The sequence below is a fragment of the Amblyraja radiata genome, chromosome 9, assembly GCF_010909765.2.
Source record: "Amblyraja radiata isolate CabotCenter1 chromosome 9, sAmbRad1.1.pri, whole genome shotgun sequence".
Taxonomy (NCBI): Eukaryota; Metazoa; Chordata; class Chondrichthyes; order Rajiformes; family Rajidae; genus Amblyraja; species Amblyraja radiata.
The window spans coordinates 47175801-47191196 of record NC_045964.1 but is presented as its reverse complement, the minus strand read 5'-3'; the positions used below and the strand labels follow the sequence as shown (position 1 = coordinate 47191196).

At 43.6% G+C, this 15396-nt stretch overlaps 1 protein-coding gene across 1 annotated transcript in view; it reads right to left on the bottom strand.

Annotated features, from left to right (window-relative positions):
• pygl (glycogen phosphorylase L) overlaps nt 1-15396 on the bottom strand; it is a 101901-nt gene that overhangs the window by 17653 nt on the left and 68852 nt on the right. The window contains exon 12 of the mRNA XM_033027335.1: nt 13424-13538. Coding sequence (XP_032883226.1) covers nt 13424-13538 — 115 coding nt within the window. The remainder of the gene's footprint in view (nt 1-13423; nt 13539-15396) is intronic.

Here is a 15396-nt window from a genome sequence, read left to right as displayed (position 1 = left end):
GATCTTGATCACTTCCTGTTGTTCTGTATATTGATTTTAGAAAAAACGCTGCCGCTTACGGATGTGATTTTTGGCCATCTTACTCAGAGTCCCCCTTCGCTGCGCAGACAAGAGGATTTTTCCCATCGATGAAAAATAAGAGTTATTAGTGTTTTAAAAATGTTGAGATTCTCTCTCCTGATGGCCACGCCCCATCCTGAGGGACAATAAAACCCGGAAGTGTTGAGTGTGTCAGTCAGTCTCTGCAAGATGGGGGAGAGAGAGGGTCACGTCTCTCAGTCTGAGCTGTGAATAACACTGAACACATGTCTACTAAACTGTGAGTGTGGTTTTACTGACCTTGAGTTCCCTTAATGTGGTTTGAAAATGAAAATGTGGTTGGTTTGAAAAAGCACAGCAAATTGTTGTTGGTGGTGGTTGGTTTGAAATAAAGCACATCAAATGGTTGTTGGTGGTGGTTGGTTTGAAATAAAGCACAGCAAATGGTTGTTGGTGGGGGTTGGTTTGAAATAAAGCACAGCAAATGGTTGTTGGTGGTGGTGGTTGGTTTGACATGAAGCACACCAAATGGTTGTTGGTGGCGGTTGGTTTGAGATGAAGCACAGCAAATGGTTGTTGGTGGCGGTTGGTTTGAGATGAAGCACAGCAAATGGTTGTTGGTGGCGGTTGGTTTTGAGATAAAGCACAGCAAATGGTTGTTGGTGGCGGTTGGTTTTGAGATGAAGCACAGCAAATGGTTGGTGGTGGCGGTTGGTTTCAAATAAAGCACGGCAAATGGTTGGTTGTGGCGGTTGGTTTCAAATAAAGCACAGCAAATGGTTGTTGGTGGTGGTTGGTTTGAAATAAAGCACATGATTAAAAATGTAAACTTGACAACTTCCTGTTTGCACTGTATATTGATTTTAGATAAAACGCTACCACGTACGGCTGTGATTTTTGGCCATCTTACTCAGTTTCCCTCCACTCAGCAAAGGCAGAGGATTCTTCCCATCAATGTAAAATAATAGTGTTATTCGTATTTTAAAAATATTGAGAAACTCTCTCCTGTCAATCACACCATGGCCACGCCCCTTCTGGTGGGATGGGGGAGGGATTATAAAACCCAGAAGTGTGGATGTGGCTCAGTCTCTGCAAGATGAGGGAGGGAGAGGTCACGACTCTGTCTGAGCTGTGAATCAACTGAACACACTGAATGTCTACTGAACTGTGAAACTGCACTTGAGTTTGGTGGACTTGGACCCTGCTTGAAGTAGTAGGAAACTGCACTTGAGTTTGGTGGACTTGCACACTGCTTGAAGTGATAGGAAACTGCACTTGAATTTGGTGGCCTTGAACCCTGCATCAAGTGGTATGAAACTGCACTTGAATTTGGTGGCCTTGCACCCTGCTTGAAATGGTTGGAAACTGCACTTGAATTTGGTGGCCTTGCACCCTGCTTGAAGTAGTAGGAAACTGCACCTGAATTTAGTGGCCTTGCACCCTGCTTGAAGTGGTATGAAACTGTACTTGAATTTGGTGGCTTTGCACCCTGCTTGAAGTGGTAAGAAACTGCACTTGAATTTGGTGGCCTTGCACCCTGCTTGAAATGGTGGGAAACTGCATTTGAATTTGGTGGCCTTGCACCCTACTTGAAATGGAATTTCAAGGAATAGCCGTGAGTCAACTGCCAGCCCACCAGCCGTGAGTGAGCTGCCAGCACATCAGGCTTGAGTGACTGAGCTGCCACGGCAAGAATCCATTTGGCCCACAATTGTATATTAGCCCTCTGGAAAACAGTCCGTTCAGCCCACAGCACCCATACTAGCACTCCAGAAAGCCCCCCCCCCCACTGGCCATTAATATTGGAATTGGTGGAGAGGTGGAATATTGCGTTGGGAGACCAGCCCTCCCGTGTGAACATGGGACTCAACGGGTCCCACTTAGTCTAGTATATATTAAAAATCTTCCATGGTGCAAGATGGAAGCTGCTTGATGTTAATCTGCAATGAAAATTATCATAACATCCACAGTGCCCTCCATAATGTGCAGGATAAAGACCCATCATTTATTTATTTGCCCCTGTGCTCCACAATTTGAGATTTGTAATAGAAAAAAATTGCATGTGGTTAAAGTGCACATTGTCAGATTTTAATAAAGGCCATTTTTATACATTTTAGTTTCATCATGTAAAAATTACAGCAGTGTTTATACATGGTCCTTGTGAGAAAGAACTGCAGATGCTGGATAAAATCAAAGATAGACACAAAATGCTGGAGTAACTCAGCGGGTGAGGCAGCATCTATGGCGAGTAGGAATGAGTGACGTTTCGGGTCGAGATCCTTCTTCAGACTGATGAAGGGTCTTGACCCAAAACGTCATCCATTCCTTCTCTCCATGGATGCTGCCTCACCGGCTGAGTTACTCCGGCATTTTGTGTCCATCTTCGATTTTATAGTCTCCCCCATTTCAGGGCACCATAATGTTTGGGACACAGCAATGTAATGTAAATGATAGTAGTCATGTTTAGTATTTTGTTGCATATCCTTTGCGTGCAATGACTGCTCGAAGTCTGTGATTTATGGACAGCACCAGTTGCTGGGCGTCTTCTCTGGTGATGCTCTACCAGGCCTGTATTGCAGCCATCTTGAGCTTATGCTTGTTTTGGGGTCTAGTCCACTTCAGTTTCCTCTTCATTATAAAAGGCATGCTCAATTGGGTTCAGATCAGGTGATTAACTTGGCCACTCAAAAAGTGATCATTTTTTAGCTTTGATAAACACCTTTGTTGCTTTAGCAGTATGTTTGAGATCATTGTCTTGCTGGAATGAACCATCTGCCAATGAGTTTTGAGGCATTTGTTCGAACTTGAGCAGATAGGATGTTTCTGCACACTTCAGAATTCATTATGCTACTATCATCAATGAAGATAAGTGATCCAGTACCTTCAGCAGCTATACATGCCCAGGCCATAACACCCCCATCACTGTGTTTCACAGATGAGTTGGTATGCTTTAGATCTTGGGCAGTTCCTTCTCTCCTCCATACTTGGCTCTTGCCATCACTCTGATATGTTAATCTTCATCTCATCTGTCCACAAGAACTTTTTCCAGAACTGTGGGTGCTCTTTTAAGTACTTCTTGGTAAACTGTAACCTGACCATCCTATGTTTGCAGCTAACCAGTGGTTTGCATCTAGCAGTGTAGCCTCTGTATTTCTGTTCATGAAGTTTTCTGTGGACAGTGGCCATTGACAAATTCACACCTGGCTCATGAAGAATGTTTCTGATCGATCAGACAGGTGTTTGGAAATGTTTTTTTATTATAGAGAATTCTTCTGTCATCAGCTGTGGAGGTCTTCCTTGGCCTGCCTGTCCCTTTGCGATTGGTTAGCTCACCAGTGCTCTCTTAATGATGTTCCAAACAGTTGATTTTGGTAAGCCTAAGGTTTGGTTGATGTCTCTAACAGTGTTTTTTTCTTGTTTCTCAGTCTCATAATTTTGACTTTCATTGGGACGACTTTGGTCCCCATGTTGATAAACAGCAATAAAAGTTTCCAAAGGTGATGGAAAGACTGGAGGAAAGATTAGGTGCCGAGAGCTCTCTTATACTTGCAATAAGGAGGCAATTAAACACACCTGAGCAATTATAAACACATGTGAAGCCATGTGTCCCAAACATTATGGTGCCCTGAAATGGGGGGGCTATGTATAAACCAAAGATCATAGAGCGGAGCAAGATGGTCCGCTCCTTCAAAATCCAATGGACTAACGTGTAGTACGTAATGGAGCGGAACGTCTGCCATTTTATCAAACCCGACCCGACTTCTGTGGAATGTGTAATCAGCAAAGATCATAGAGCGGAGTCGGGTTGGGTTGGTTTCTTTATTTGAAAATAGAAACGAGGAAAACTATTAAGGGGATGATTTGGTATGGTAATTGAAAAGTTTCTTAAATACTAACTTAGAATGGAATCGGAGCATGCAACAATTATCTTTTTTGAGGACGGATGGGAGCTTTGGCTTACAGCCCAGGATGGAATTAAGTTTAGCAAATGTTTGCTTGCTGTCAGAGCAATATTTCAATGACCTCCCTTATCTGCAATTCAAACATTAAAAATGGCATGAAGGAGAGGGAATGCTTAGGAAGGAACTGCAGATGCTGGTTTAAACTGAAGAGTCGAGTTCCTTCTTCAGACTGAAAGTCCTTTTCCCGTGACTTTCAGTCTGAAGGGTCTCGATCCAAAACGTCACCCATTCCTTCTCTCCAGAGATGCTGCCTATCCAGCTGAGTTACTCCAGCATTTTGTGTCTATCTTCAGTTTAAACCAGCATCTGCAGTCCCTTCCGATACACACATCAGTCTGTCCAGTCAAGGGTACAATTGGCGATCGAAATACAACAGCGAGTGTTCGAGCAAAGATCATAGAGCGGAGCTGATCTTTCTGTTCAAGGATAATTAATGCACCTGGCTCCAGTTTATGTACTTAACTTCATCCCGCGTTGAAACCGATCCTGGGATGTATTAATCACCAGTAAATACATGCTTCATTCCCCTCTTTTCATTACATGTATGATAGTTTCTTAAATCCGCACACACAATGCTTTGGGGCCCATTTGAATGGGTGAAAAATACAGCGATTCCGAATCTCGCTGCACTTAGCCCAGCACAGTTATTTTCTTTACCTGTTTCAACGCGCGTAAAAGCAAATGACAATACAACATGAAGATTCTTGCCACAAACAACCAAAATAGCTTGTAATGATTAGCATTTTATTAACATTTCGCCTTTTCATTTTGGATTGAATAAATAAAAGTGATAGACGTTTACACGGAAATCGAAATATTATTTTTATTATGCATAGCATTTTGGAGATTTGTAGAGAAATGGAACATTTAATGTTGAGGCACCGTTACTGTAATCCGATACTTAAAATGCGTGCATTTTTAAATCTAAATATATCTTTGCTGTAAAATAAATAGTTACACATGGTCATAGCTGGTTACCCTATATTCTGCTAATTTGTATTCATATATATTTTTTAAAAACCGCGTAAATTATAAATTGCAGGAACAACGTGCCTTTAAAAGAGCTTACTTCAGTTGTGATTAGTTAACGGTGTAAACCGTTTGAAATAGAAACCAATTATATTTTCACAAAACAAAAATCGAGGAAAAATGTCCTGAGTGCATAAATTCCTAATTTACAATCAAGAAACTGCATCAATAGACATTGGATTATAATTTAATTTTAGACTCCCAATACGATCCATTAGGAACCGCGACAGTTCTGCGTGCGGCACACACGTGGGCAAATGAAATGCATCGGTCTTTAGCGATTCAGAACTGTTCTGCATTGCAACAATTTCATACATATTGAGCTAGGAGCTGAAGCTAGCGTCTGCAGTTTTAGAGTACGACACAATTATAAGTAATCAAAAGAAAATTCATGAACCTTAACACCTGGATGAGAAACGTCACCCATTTATTCTCTCCAGAGATGCTGCCTGGCCCGACCCCTGAGTTACTCCAGCTTTTTGTGTCTATCTTCGGTGTAAACCAAAGATCATACAGCGGAGCAAGATAGTCCACTCCAAAGATCATAGAGCGTACGCCATGACCAAAGATCATAGATTGGAGTGGAGACCGAAGCCGGTTACGGAAATGGCGCTGAAGTTTAACCATGACCTACTACGGCATTTTCGACGAGTGGACTATCTTGCTCCACTCTATGATCTTTGGTAAACAGTTGTAATTTCTACATGGTGAAACCAAAATGTATAAAAATGGCCTTAAAAAGAATATGACAATGTGCACTTTAGCCACATTTGATTTTTTTCTATTACAAATCTCAAATTATGGAGTACAGAGGCAAAAAAATAAATGATGGGTGTTTGTCCCAAACATTAAGGCGGGTACTGTATTTCTGCTGACTTTGGTACTAAGCCACCAGTTCCCCAAAGTAAATGTTCAGCCACTCTCCAAATGTTTCAGTTAATTTTGACCCTACAAGCTCGGGTAAATTGTAGGCTGTTAACTACAATGGTTTGCGAATGCAATTCAACCAAGGCTTGAGGAATGAAGTCCTATCAAGTAAGTGGTGGATTCTTGTGAAACTCTACAATCAATATGTCTCAACAAGAAATTAATATAGTGGAGAAATGTTCTCTTTCCAGGATAAAGCAGCTACAGCTACTAATACTGATCGATAAGATCGAGTTCAGATTTACAGTCATTCACATATGATACTAGAATATTAACTTGATTTATCTTCCCACAGATGTTGCTATACCTGTTGGCATGCAGGCATTCTATGGTTTTATTATAAATTAGACTGTGGGACCCGTTGGGTCCCATGTTCACACGGGAATATTCCAATATTGGTGGCCAGTGGGAGGGGGGGGGGGCTTTCTGGAGCGCTAGTATGGGTGTTGTGGGCTCAAGGGACTGGTTTCCAGAGTGCTGGTATGGACATTGCGGGCCAAATGGATTCTTGGAGTGGCAGTCAAGCCACATGTGCTGGCAGCTCACTCACGGCTGGTGGGCTGGCAGTTGACTCGCGGCTATTCCTTGAAATTCCATTTCAAGCAGGGTGCAAGGCCACCAAATTCAAGTGCAGTTTCATACCACTTCAAGCAGGGTGCAAGGCCACCAAATTCAAGTGCAGTTTCATACCACTTCATGCAGGGTGCAAGTCCACCAAATTCAAGTGCAGTTTCATACCACTTCAAGCAGAGTGCAAGGCCACCAAATTCAAATGCAGTTTCATACCATTTCATACAGGGTGCAAGGCCACCAAATTCAAATGCAGTTTCATACCATTTCATGTATGAGCAAGGCCACCACATTCAAATGCAGTTTCATACCATTTCAAGCAGGGTGAAACCAAAATAAAACCACCAAAAACACCACATAAACACCACTCACAGTTCAGTAGACATTCAATGTGTTCAGATGATTCACAACTCAGACAGTCGCGACCTCTCCTTCCCCCATCTTGTAGAGACTGAGCCACACCCACACATCCGGGTTTTATAATACCTTCCCCCCTACCACCGGAAGGGGCATGGCCTTCATGGCATGATTGACAGGAGAGAGATTCTCAACACTTTTATTTTTCATTGAAGGGAAGAATCCTCTGCACCTGATGAGCGGAGGGGGCCAAAAATCACAGCCGTAAGTGGTAGCTTTTTATCTAAATTCAATATAGTCTGTAGGGGGCACTCCTCTGTGTGCAGCCATGTCAGCAGCGCGTTAGTTTTTTCAACTTTTTTAAATTTTTTTGTATGTTTTAAAGTATGTATTTAATGTTCCTTCGTGTGTTTTGTGTGGGGGGTGGTGTGGGGGGGTGAGGGGGAAACCGCTTCGGTCGCCTCCTCCATGGAGAGGCGACTTTTTCCAGGTCTTGCCTACGCTATTTAGTATGAGTAGCAGCTAGGAAATGTAATGCCTGCATATCCTTGCTGTAAGTAGATTTAATAAACATGTGTTGTATCGTGATATGTGTTCGTCTAAACTCATTACATTGTGTCAGAGAGTGAATCTTGCCCACTTCGTTCATGTTTATCGGGTTTTGTATTTTTTTTGATGGGTTTGTGTGATTACTATCTCCATCATGGCAAATTCGTGTCGCCATCCTAGTCCTCTGATCTTTGACTCTGACATTGCTGAACGCTGGCGTCCTTTCGAGCGCGACTACTCATTATGCTCGCATCGTTCATCGCAATGACTCACCAGATATGTGTGCTTCCATATTGCTTAACATGGCGGGACCTGTGGCAATGAATCGTACCGACAACTTCACTTTTGCGCCTGCTGTTCTGGATGATGACGGTTACGCCCTGGTGCCTGCTGAGACAATCGACGACCCTGCCATCTTGCTTACAAACTTCAGGGAGCTGTGTGATCTGCCCTCAAACTACATTATTGAAAGGACCAAGTTTTATGCTCATTTACAGCGGGTCGGTGAACCGATTTAATGTTTTATCAATGTTTAAAGCACATGGCTGCACGCTGTCAATTTCATGATTTACGCAATGAGCTCATCCGCGACAAACTTGTTGGAGGCGTGCTTGATAGCAAGTAACGGGGTAAACTTCTTCGTAATACTGACCTAACCCTTGATCAAGTAGAGCATGCCTGTCGGATTGCTGAGATAACATCTTCCCACACAGAGTCTGTGCCCTTCGGTCACCGTTCGCAGCATAGTGTTAATCTTACAGACTACTCCTCTCGTAACACCCGCACGGGGTCTAATGTTCGGAGCGAAAATTTGAACTATTTCCATGCTACGGGTCGTCAGTTCTGCGTTGCTTATGGGAAAGCCTGTAATTTCTGCAAGAAAGTAAACCACTTTGCACGATGTTGCCGTTCCCGTCTGAACCCAGCAACTTCAAGGACGAGCCTGCACCTGCTACAACATGAACTTGCTGATAATGACTTCCAAGAGCCTGACATGTCATCCCCCACTCCGCTCTCAGAAAGTGCAGATACTAGTTCTGCCATCCACTCTCTCTTCCCCTCATCTAACAAACAACTTGACCCTGAGGTAACAATGTTTGTGAATAACAGGTCTTTGATCGCGAAGGTTGATACTGGCGCAAAATGCAACGTCATCTCATTAGCAGAGTTTAAAAAAATCCGTAATGCTGAACGTATTGAAAAGGCCTCCACCACACTTCGGGCTTACGGGGAAGATGTTCTACACCCACTTGGACAAGCTGATTTAAAGTGCACCATAGACGCGCAGACCCGTACCTTAAAATTTTATATTGTTAAAGGGGATTCAGAGACTTTGCTCGGTATCAATGCATGTCTCGACCTAGGCCTGGTATACTTTGGCCGCGCTGTCCATCAACTCTTTCTCGCTGACGGGCCCACTCAACAGGTACACTCTCATTACAAAGAACTGTTTAACGACGAGTTTAGCAAGTTGCCTATCAAATACCACATCGTTGTTGATCCCGAGGTCACTCCTGTGGTCCGAGCACCACATCGTGTTCCGTATGCCATGCATGACAGAGTACACAATGAACTCAAGCGGATGGTCTCCATGGGTGTTATTGCTGAAGTTACTGACCCATTTGACTGGGTTTCCACCATGGTGGTCGCAACAAAGAAAATCAAGGAGATGCGTATCTGCATAAACCCCAGAAATCTTAACACTGCCATCAAACGCCTGCATTACCCAATGCGAACAGTAGAGGAAGTTGCAGCTCATATAGGCAACACATCGGTATTCTCCCTTCTAGATGCCAAAAGCTCGTTTTGGCAGATTCCACTGGACACACTCGTCCAATCTCACTACATTCGGCACCCCATTTGGCTGATATAAATTTCTGAGAATGCCCTTTGACATCAACTCCGCCAGCGAAGTTTTCCAGTGCACGATGGAACAATTGTTTGCCGAGTACCCATGCGCCATCATTGTTGATGACATTCTCGTTTACGGATGCGATTTGGGTGATCATGACGCTAATCTGTAGAAAGTACTTGACCATGCCAAAGACATTCAGCTCAAACTCAATGCCCTGAAATGCAAGTTTCAAGTTCCAGACGTTACTTACGTCGGATGCTCTCAGACCAGACCCATCAAAAGCTGCAGTTATCAACAAAATGCCGGTTCCTGCTGACGTCGTGAGCCTACAAAGATTCCTTGGAATGGTCAACTACCGTGGCAAATTTATTCCCAACCTCAGCGATATATCTGCCTACCTGCGAGAACTGACACACAAGGATGCTGCATGGTCCTGGTATCCGCAGCACCAAAGAGCTTTTGACACTCACAAATTGCAGCTGGCTAGCACACTTACTCTCGCCTACTTTGCTTTGGAGTTACCAGTAACGATTAACAGACCATTACCGACGACAATTTCAAGCCCATTTCATACACCTCGTACTCTAACTGACATTGAACAGTGTTACGCCCAGATCGAAAAGGGATTGCTCGCAGTGGTTTTCACCTGCACGAAATTCAAGGACTTTATCTTTGGGAAGTCTTTGACTATAGAAACTGACCACCAGCCACTGGTCACTATTTTGAACAAACCCATCCACGCTGCCCCAGCTACAACGAATGGTGATGCAACTGCAGCGGTTTGATTTCAACAATCGTCTATAAGAAAGGCAAACATGCACATTGCAGATACGCTATCAAGAACCCCACGCAAAACCAACGAACAACAACTCGCTGAACAGACCAATTCTCAGTAAAGAAGGTATCGTATGTTCCGACTGATTGTTTGAGCAGCCTAGCAGAACACACGGCGGCTGATGAGACTTTACAATTGCTGTCTGCAGTCGTGGCTGGCCGGACAAACAACACAACACCCGCTCGCAATCCGCCCATACTTCCTGGTTTGCGACAAATTGGTATTACAGGACGGGATTATAGTTAAGGGCCACAAGGCAGTGGTCCCATCTGTCCTCCGGGGCCACCCCAGCATGGAGGCAACCCTCCAAAGGACACAAAGCGTATTTTATTGGCCTGGTATGACCAAATACGTATGCAAAAGAAATGAAGTTTGCCCCGTCTGCAAACCCTGACACCACATCAGCAGAAGCAGCCTTTACTGCCGCACCCGGTCCCTCCTCTCCCGTGGTCCACGTTAGCCACCAACACATTTGAATGGCATGGGAAACACTATCCGGTTCTTGGTGACTCTTACTCGGGCTGGTTCGAAATTGACTTACTTCAAACCATTACTTCTGAAGCGGTTATCGAGAAGTTGCAGCATCACCTCTCCGTCCCTGGCTCCCCTGCACGTATCCTGTCCGACAACGGCAGACGGTTCACCAGCCAAGCTTTCAAAAACTTTGCAAAACAATGGGACGTTCGACATATTACCAGCAGCCCTGAGTTCCTGCAGTCCAACGGACTAGCCTAACGTGCTGTCTGAAGTGCAAAAACAACTAATGGAGCGGTCCTACCTTGCAAAATCGGACGTATACCTGGACCTGCTCAACTTGAGGAACATTGCACGGGTTCCCATACTGGGTTCCACAGCCCAACGACTGATGTCTCGCCAAACCCGTGCTCCCCTGCCTGTGTCCCAGCAGCCTTTGCAGCCACAAGTCCGTTCTCCGCCTGCAGTCCAGTTACAACTACAATTCAAACGTGACACACAGAAACGCTTCTTTGACAAATCCAGCAAGCCACTTAAAGCTCTCGCACGAGGACAAGTGGTCCGTCTCCAAACCAACAAGGGCCACGCACGTCTGAGTCACATCTACGGCCCTGCCAAAGAACCGCGCTCTTATCTGGTTGAAGCTGAAGGAGCCATCTACATGCAACCGTCAACATATCCTTCCGGTGAAGGAACCGCGTCCTGCGACTCCGTATCCAGATGTCTCGCATTTCGTATACACTCCCAGTCGGTCCCGCGGCCCCACTGCCAACGAACGTTTCCACCGCAGCCTCCCCGTGGCGTTTGGCGACTAGCTCGCCTATCTCATCACCCTCCCTGCCTGTCGGGTCGCCGGTCGTTTCCCCAATTCTCTCCCCGGTATTTTTTCCAGTGAAAGGAGGTGAGGCGGATTCGTACAACACACGCGCCGGACGGGTTTGCAGGCCACCCATTAGATAGTGATTTTGGGTAATTTTACAAATTCCCAAATGTGTTATTAACATTCCACCTATAATGCTTAGCCACTGATGTTTCTTTTCTTTCTACAAGGAAAGATGTAGATTGGCTATTTCATACTAGTCAATTATAATGCTTGTTAGTAGTGACTCCGCCTATTATGTACTTTATATTATCAAGAGCTTGCCTACGCTAGTTAGTATGAGTAGCAGCTAGGAAATGTAATGTCCTGCAGATCGATGCTGCAATAGATTTAATAAACATGTGTTGTATCTTGATATGTGTTTGACTCAACTCATTATAAAAACTAAAGGTCCACCACCGATTTTCCGACAACTGATGGCCCGGCACCTCTTTAATCCGGACAAAATCAAGGGAGCGTATTTGAAATCCTTCCCAGAATTCCCTCTGAAAATGTGGTGCCGAGTCGAGGTGAGGCGGCCTATCTCAACCTCATCGGGACATTTGCGCCGATTGATTGTTCAAGAGTGCCCCCAAAGGCCAGGGCTCTGAAACTCTGGGGCCCGGCCAGAGCCGGCAGGTCCATTCTCATAGCCGACTTCTGAGGTCAAATTTGCGGGCTGATATCTCAGTCCCTCAGCAGTCTAGGCAGACTGTTCTGGCACTGTTTGCCTCCTCTCAGAGGCCAAGACCTCTGTTGGTCAGGCGAAAGGGATAATCTAAAAGGCTCTGGAAAATCAGTGGTGGACCTTTCACAGCTCAGATTAAATGCCATTGACAAGAAATTTCAACTATATTGCCTTCACCAAAGATACCGCCTCAACCGCTCAGTTTTTCCACCATCACTTGTATTCTTGTTTTTCTTTCTAACAACCTGATTAAACTTTTAGTTTAGGCTTTTAGTTCACTTGAGCTTAGTGTTGAGCTAAGAGTTTGCTATTTCTATGAGATAGAAACAGCAGTTGGACCTTTACATCAATCAACCAGCTACTTGAGCATGAAAACTAAAAACAATGCAGATACTTGGACAAAGAAATAAAAGCAGAAAATGCTAAAAAAAATATTCAACAGGTCTGGCAGCATCTGTGGAAAGAGAATTAGAGTCAATGTTTCACATCATAGACCTACTTAGCAAATTCTGATGCTGCCTGACCTGCTGAGTGTTTCTAGCGTTTTCTATGGTTTTGGTTCAGTTTTCCAGCACCAGCAGTTTTTTCTGATTTTCAGTGAAGATGTTTTCACTGTAGTTTTGAGCTCCAACATTGTTGCTTGAAAAGAGCCAGTTAGGAGGATTGCTTCAAGATTATCCCGGGCAGATGTGGCTAAGTGCTGGTATACCTTCACTCTTCCTTCTCCTCATCTGTGTGCCCAGGTCATGTTGCACATTTCCTCATTCCCCAGGTCATGTTGCAAATTTCACCGGGAAATATATTTATAATATATAAACAACCAGCTTGCACAGAAGTTTAAAGTCATCTGGGTCCTAATATGTTTTAAAAAACTATAGAAAGCATAACACACTTAGAATTGTAGCAATAGGCCATCAATTAGCAAACAATTTGCAAACATTTGAATTTAGTGGTCCTACCTTCTGCTGTATATTGCGAACACTTCTCATCCTCATTCCTCTACATTTATGGTGGGTGTGCAGTTAATGAGATAACATTGAACGGAGAAGCCTATTTAGTGATTAACAGTAACAGAATCGATCACAAAAGCATTGCAATCACTTTCACTGAGTTACTGAACTTATTGTAGTGGCAGGGGATTGGTTTTAAACCTATTCCTTTTGATTAACTGCACTGGAAAATAAAATGTTGTGACATGTCTAAAGGAAATTTGATTTTTTATATCATCCTTATACTGCAGAAACTTACCATTCTAATGCGTGGACAAGATGCTACCTACCTCAGCTATGAGGGCAGCCAGTGATGGATTGCAGAGCAAAAGCCATCTCCTCGGAGTAATTCCATTTGTTTTATTCTGAAATTTTATTGGTTCAATGTCACTAAAGTCCTTAAAACTAAATGATAGAAAAAAAGACAACAAAAAACACAGAAAACATTTAATTTTCAATATCTAAATGCAACTTTATTCCAGAAATATTTTCATGGCACTAATAGAGATAATTGAGATGAAATCAACTAAAGGAATGCCTTGGTATAAAGGTCATTGCCCAAGCATTTCTGAAAAAAATGGTACAGTACAGATAAAGCTGAAACAAAACCTATTGTACAATCAGGGCTGCCAACTCTCACGCATTGAGCATGAGACTCGCACATTTCACAAAATTCTCACGCTGATCACAAATTTCTCACGCTCAAAAATCTGCAGGTGCTGGAAATTCAAAATAAAGCAAAATTTGTTTTAGAGGTGAGTAAAAATCATGAAGGAAATATATAAGGTGAATGCATGGTCTTTTTCCCGAGATATGTGATTCAAGAACTAGAGTGCATTAGTTTAAAGCAGGGCTGTCAAACTGCCGGCCCGCGGGATGATTTGGAGGGAAAAAAAGTTTAGATTCTCCCCTGCAGATGGTGTGATAGTGAGACACACGGCAGCGGTCCTAGCATCAACCCCCCCCACCCCCCCCCCCCCCCCCCCAAGGCACCGCTCACACCTCCCACCCTCACCTCCAGCAGCTCTGTGTCCGTCAGCCACTCTGTCCACACCTCATGGAGTTTTAACCCCTGCCAGGAACGGACTGGGTGAGTGGGGGCGTCGGTGCCGCCACCGGAATCACGTGGATGAATCTCGGGCTAAGGCCGAGATAGAAAAGAAAAAGATAATTGGATTTCTTGTTAAACCAGATGAAAAGAAGAAAGAGAAAAATCAAGAAACTGCAAATGCTAGAAATGTGAGATAAAAACTGAAAATGCCAAAGAAAGTCAAGTAGCAGAAAGACCATTCAACTGAATCGTTAAGTTTCTCTTCCAACAATTGCCACCAAACACAAAATTATATGTCGGAAATAAACAGATCGGGAATTTGGAAGAATGGTCAATTAGAGTGGATTAATTAATGTCAAATTAGAGAAATAAAGAAAGAGATTAGATTAAGAGAGAAAAAGACAGAGAAATAGTAAGAAAAAAAACAACAAAAAACAACTAGAATAGCATTTTTAGAGTCTCCAGTAATTCTTGTTGTCTCAAGTAAATCATTGTGATGGGACGAATTAGCTGACAGGGCAAACAGTAAGAGATACAAGATCATTGGAGGAAATTGTTAAATGGTAAAGTTCCTGACCAAAGGCAAACGATTTATAAGGCATGATGATCATCCAGGGAAGATAATTTCAGATGTGACTAATCTAGTGCCTTCTTGCCTTGGGTTGGTAAAAAAGTGATAACTGAGTCCATCTATTGATGAAATGCAGTACCTCATCTCATGATATGTATAAAATGGCACTCTTGAGAATGTGTGGACCATTTCCAGAAGACAATTGGACCCTTCCTTCCTGCCGTCAATCGATCAATCCATTAAAACATCCCTGTTTCACCCAAGCACAGACCTATTAGTGTGTTTTTTGCTCCACAGACACACAAAGCAAATAGCTGGAAAGGCAGATTTTCTGGTTAAAATAAAGGCTGAATGCTTCATTACTTCCTAACTGGCAGACAATGGAGATGATGGGATAGATTTGAGTAAAGATGTCTCCAATAACGGCTTCCAGCCTGAAGCAAGCACTTCACCGTAGGCTGAAAGTTGATAGTTGGGAAAGAATCCGAAAAAATAAAGATAAAACAGCGGTTCAGGCAGCATCTCTGGATAAAAGGAATAGGTGACGTTTCAGGTTGGAACCCTTCTTCAGACTGAAAGCAGAGGTGGGGGGGTCCGGGGGGAGTAACTAATCTGGAGGAAAGAAATGGGCATAGAAACAT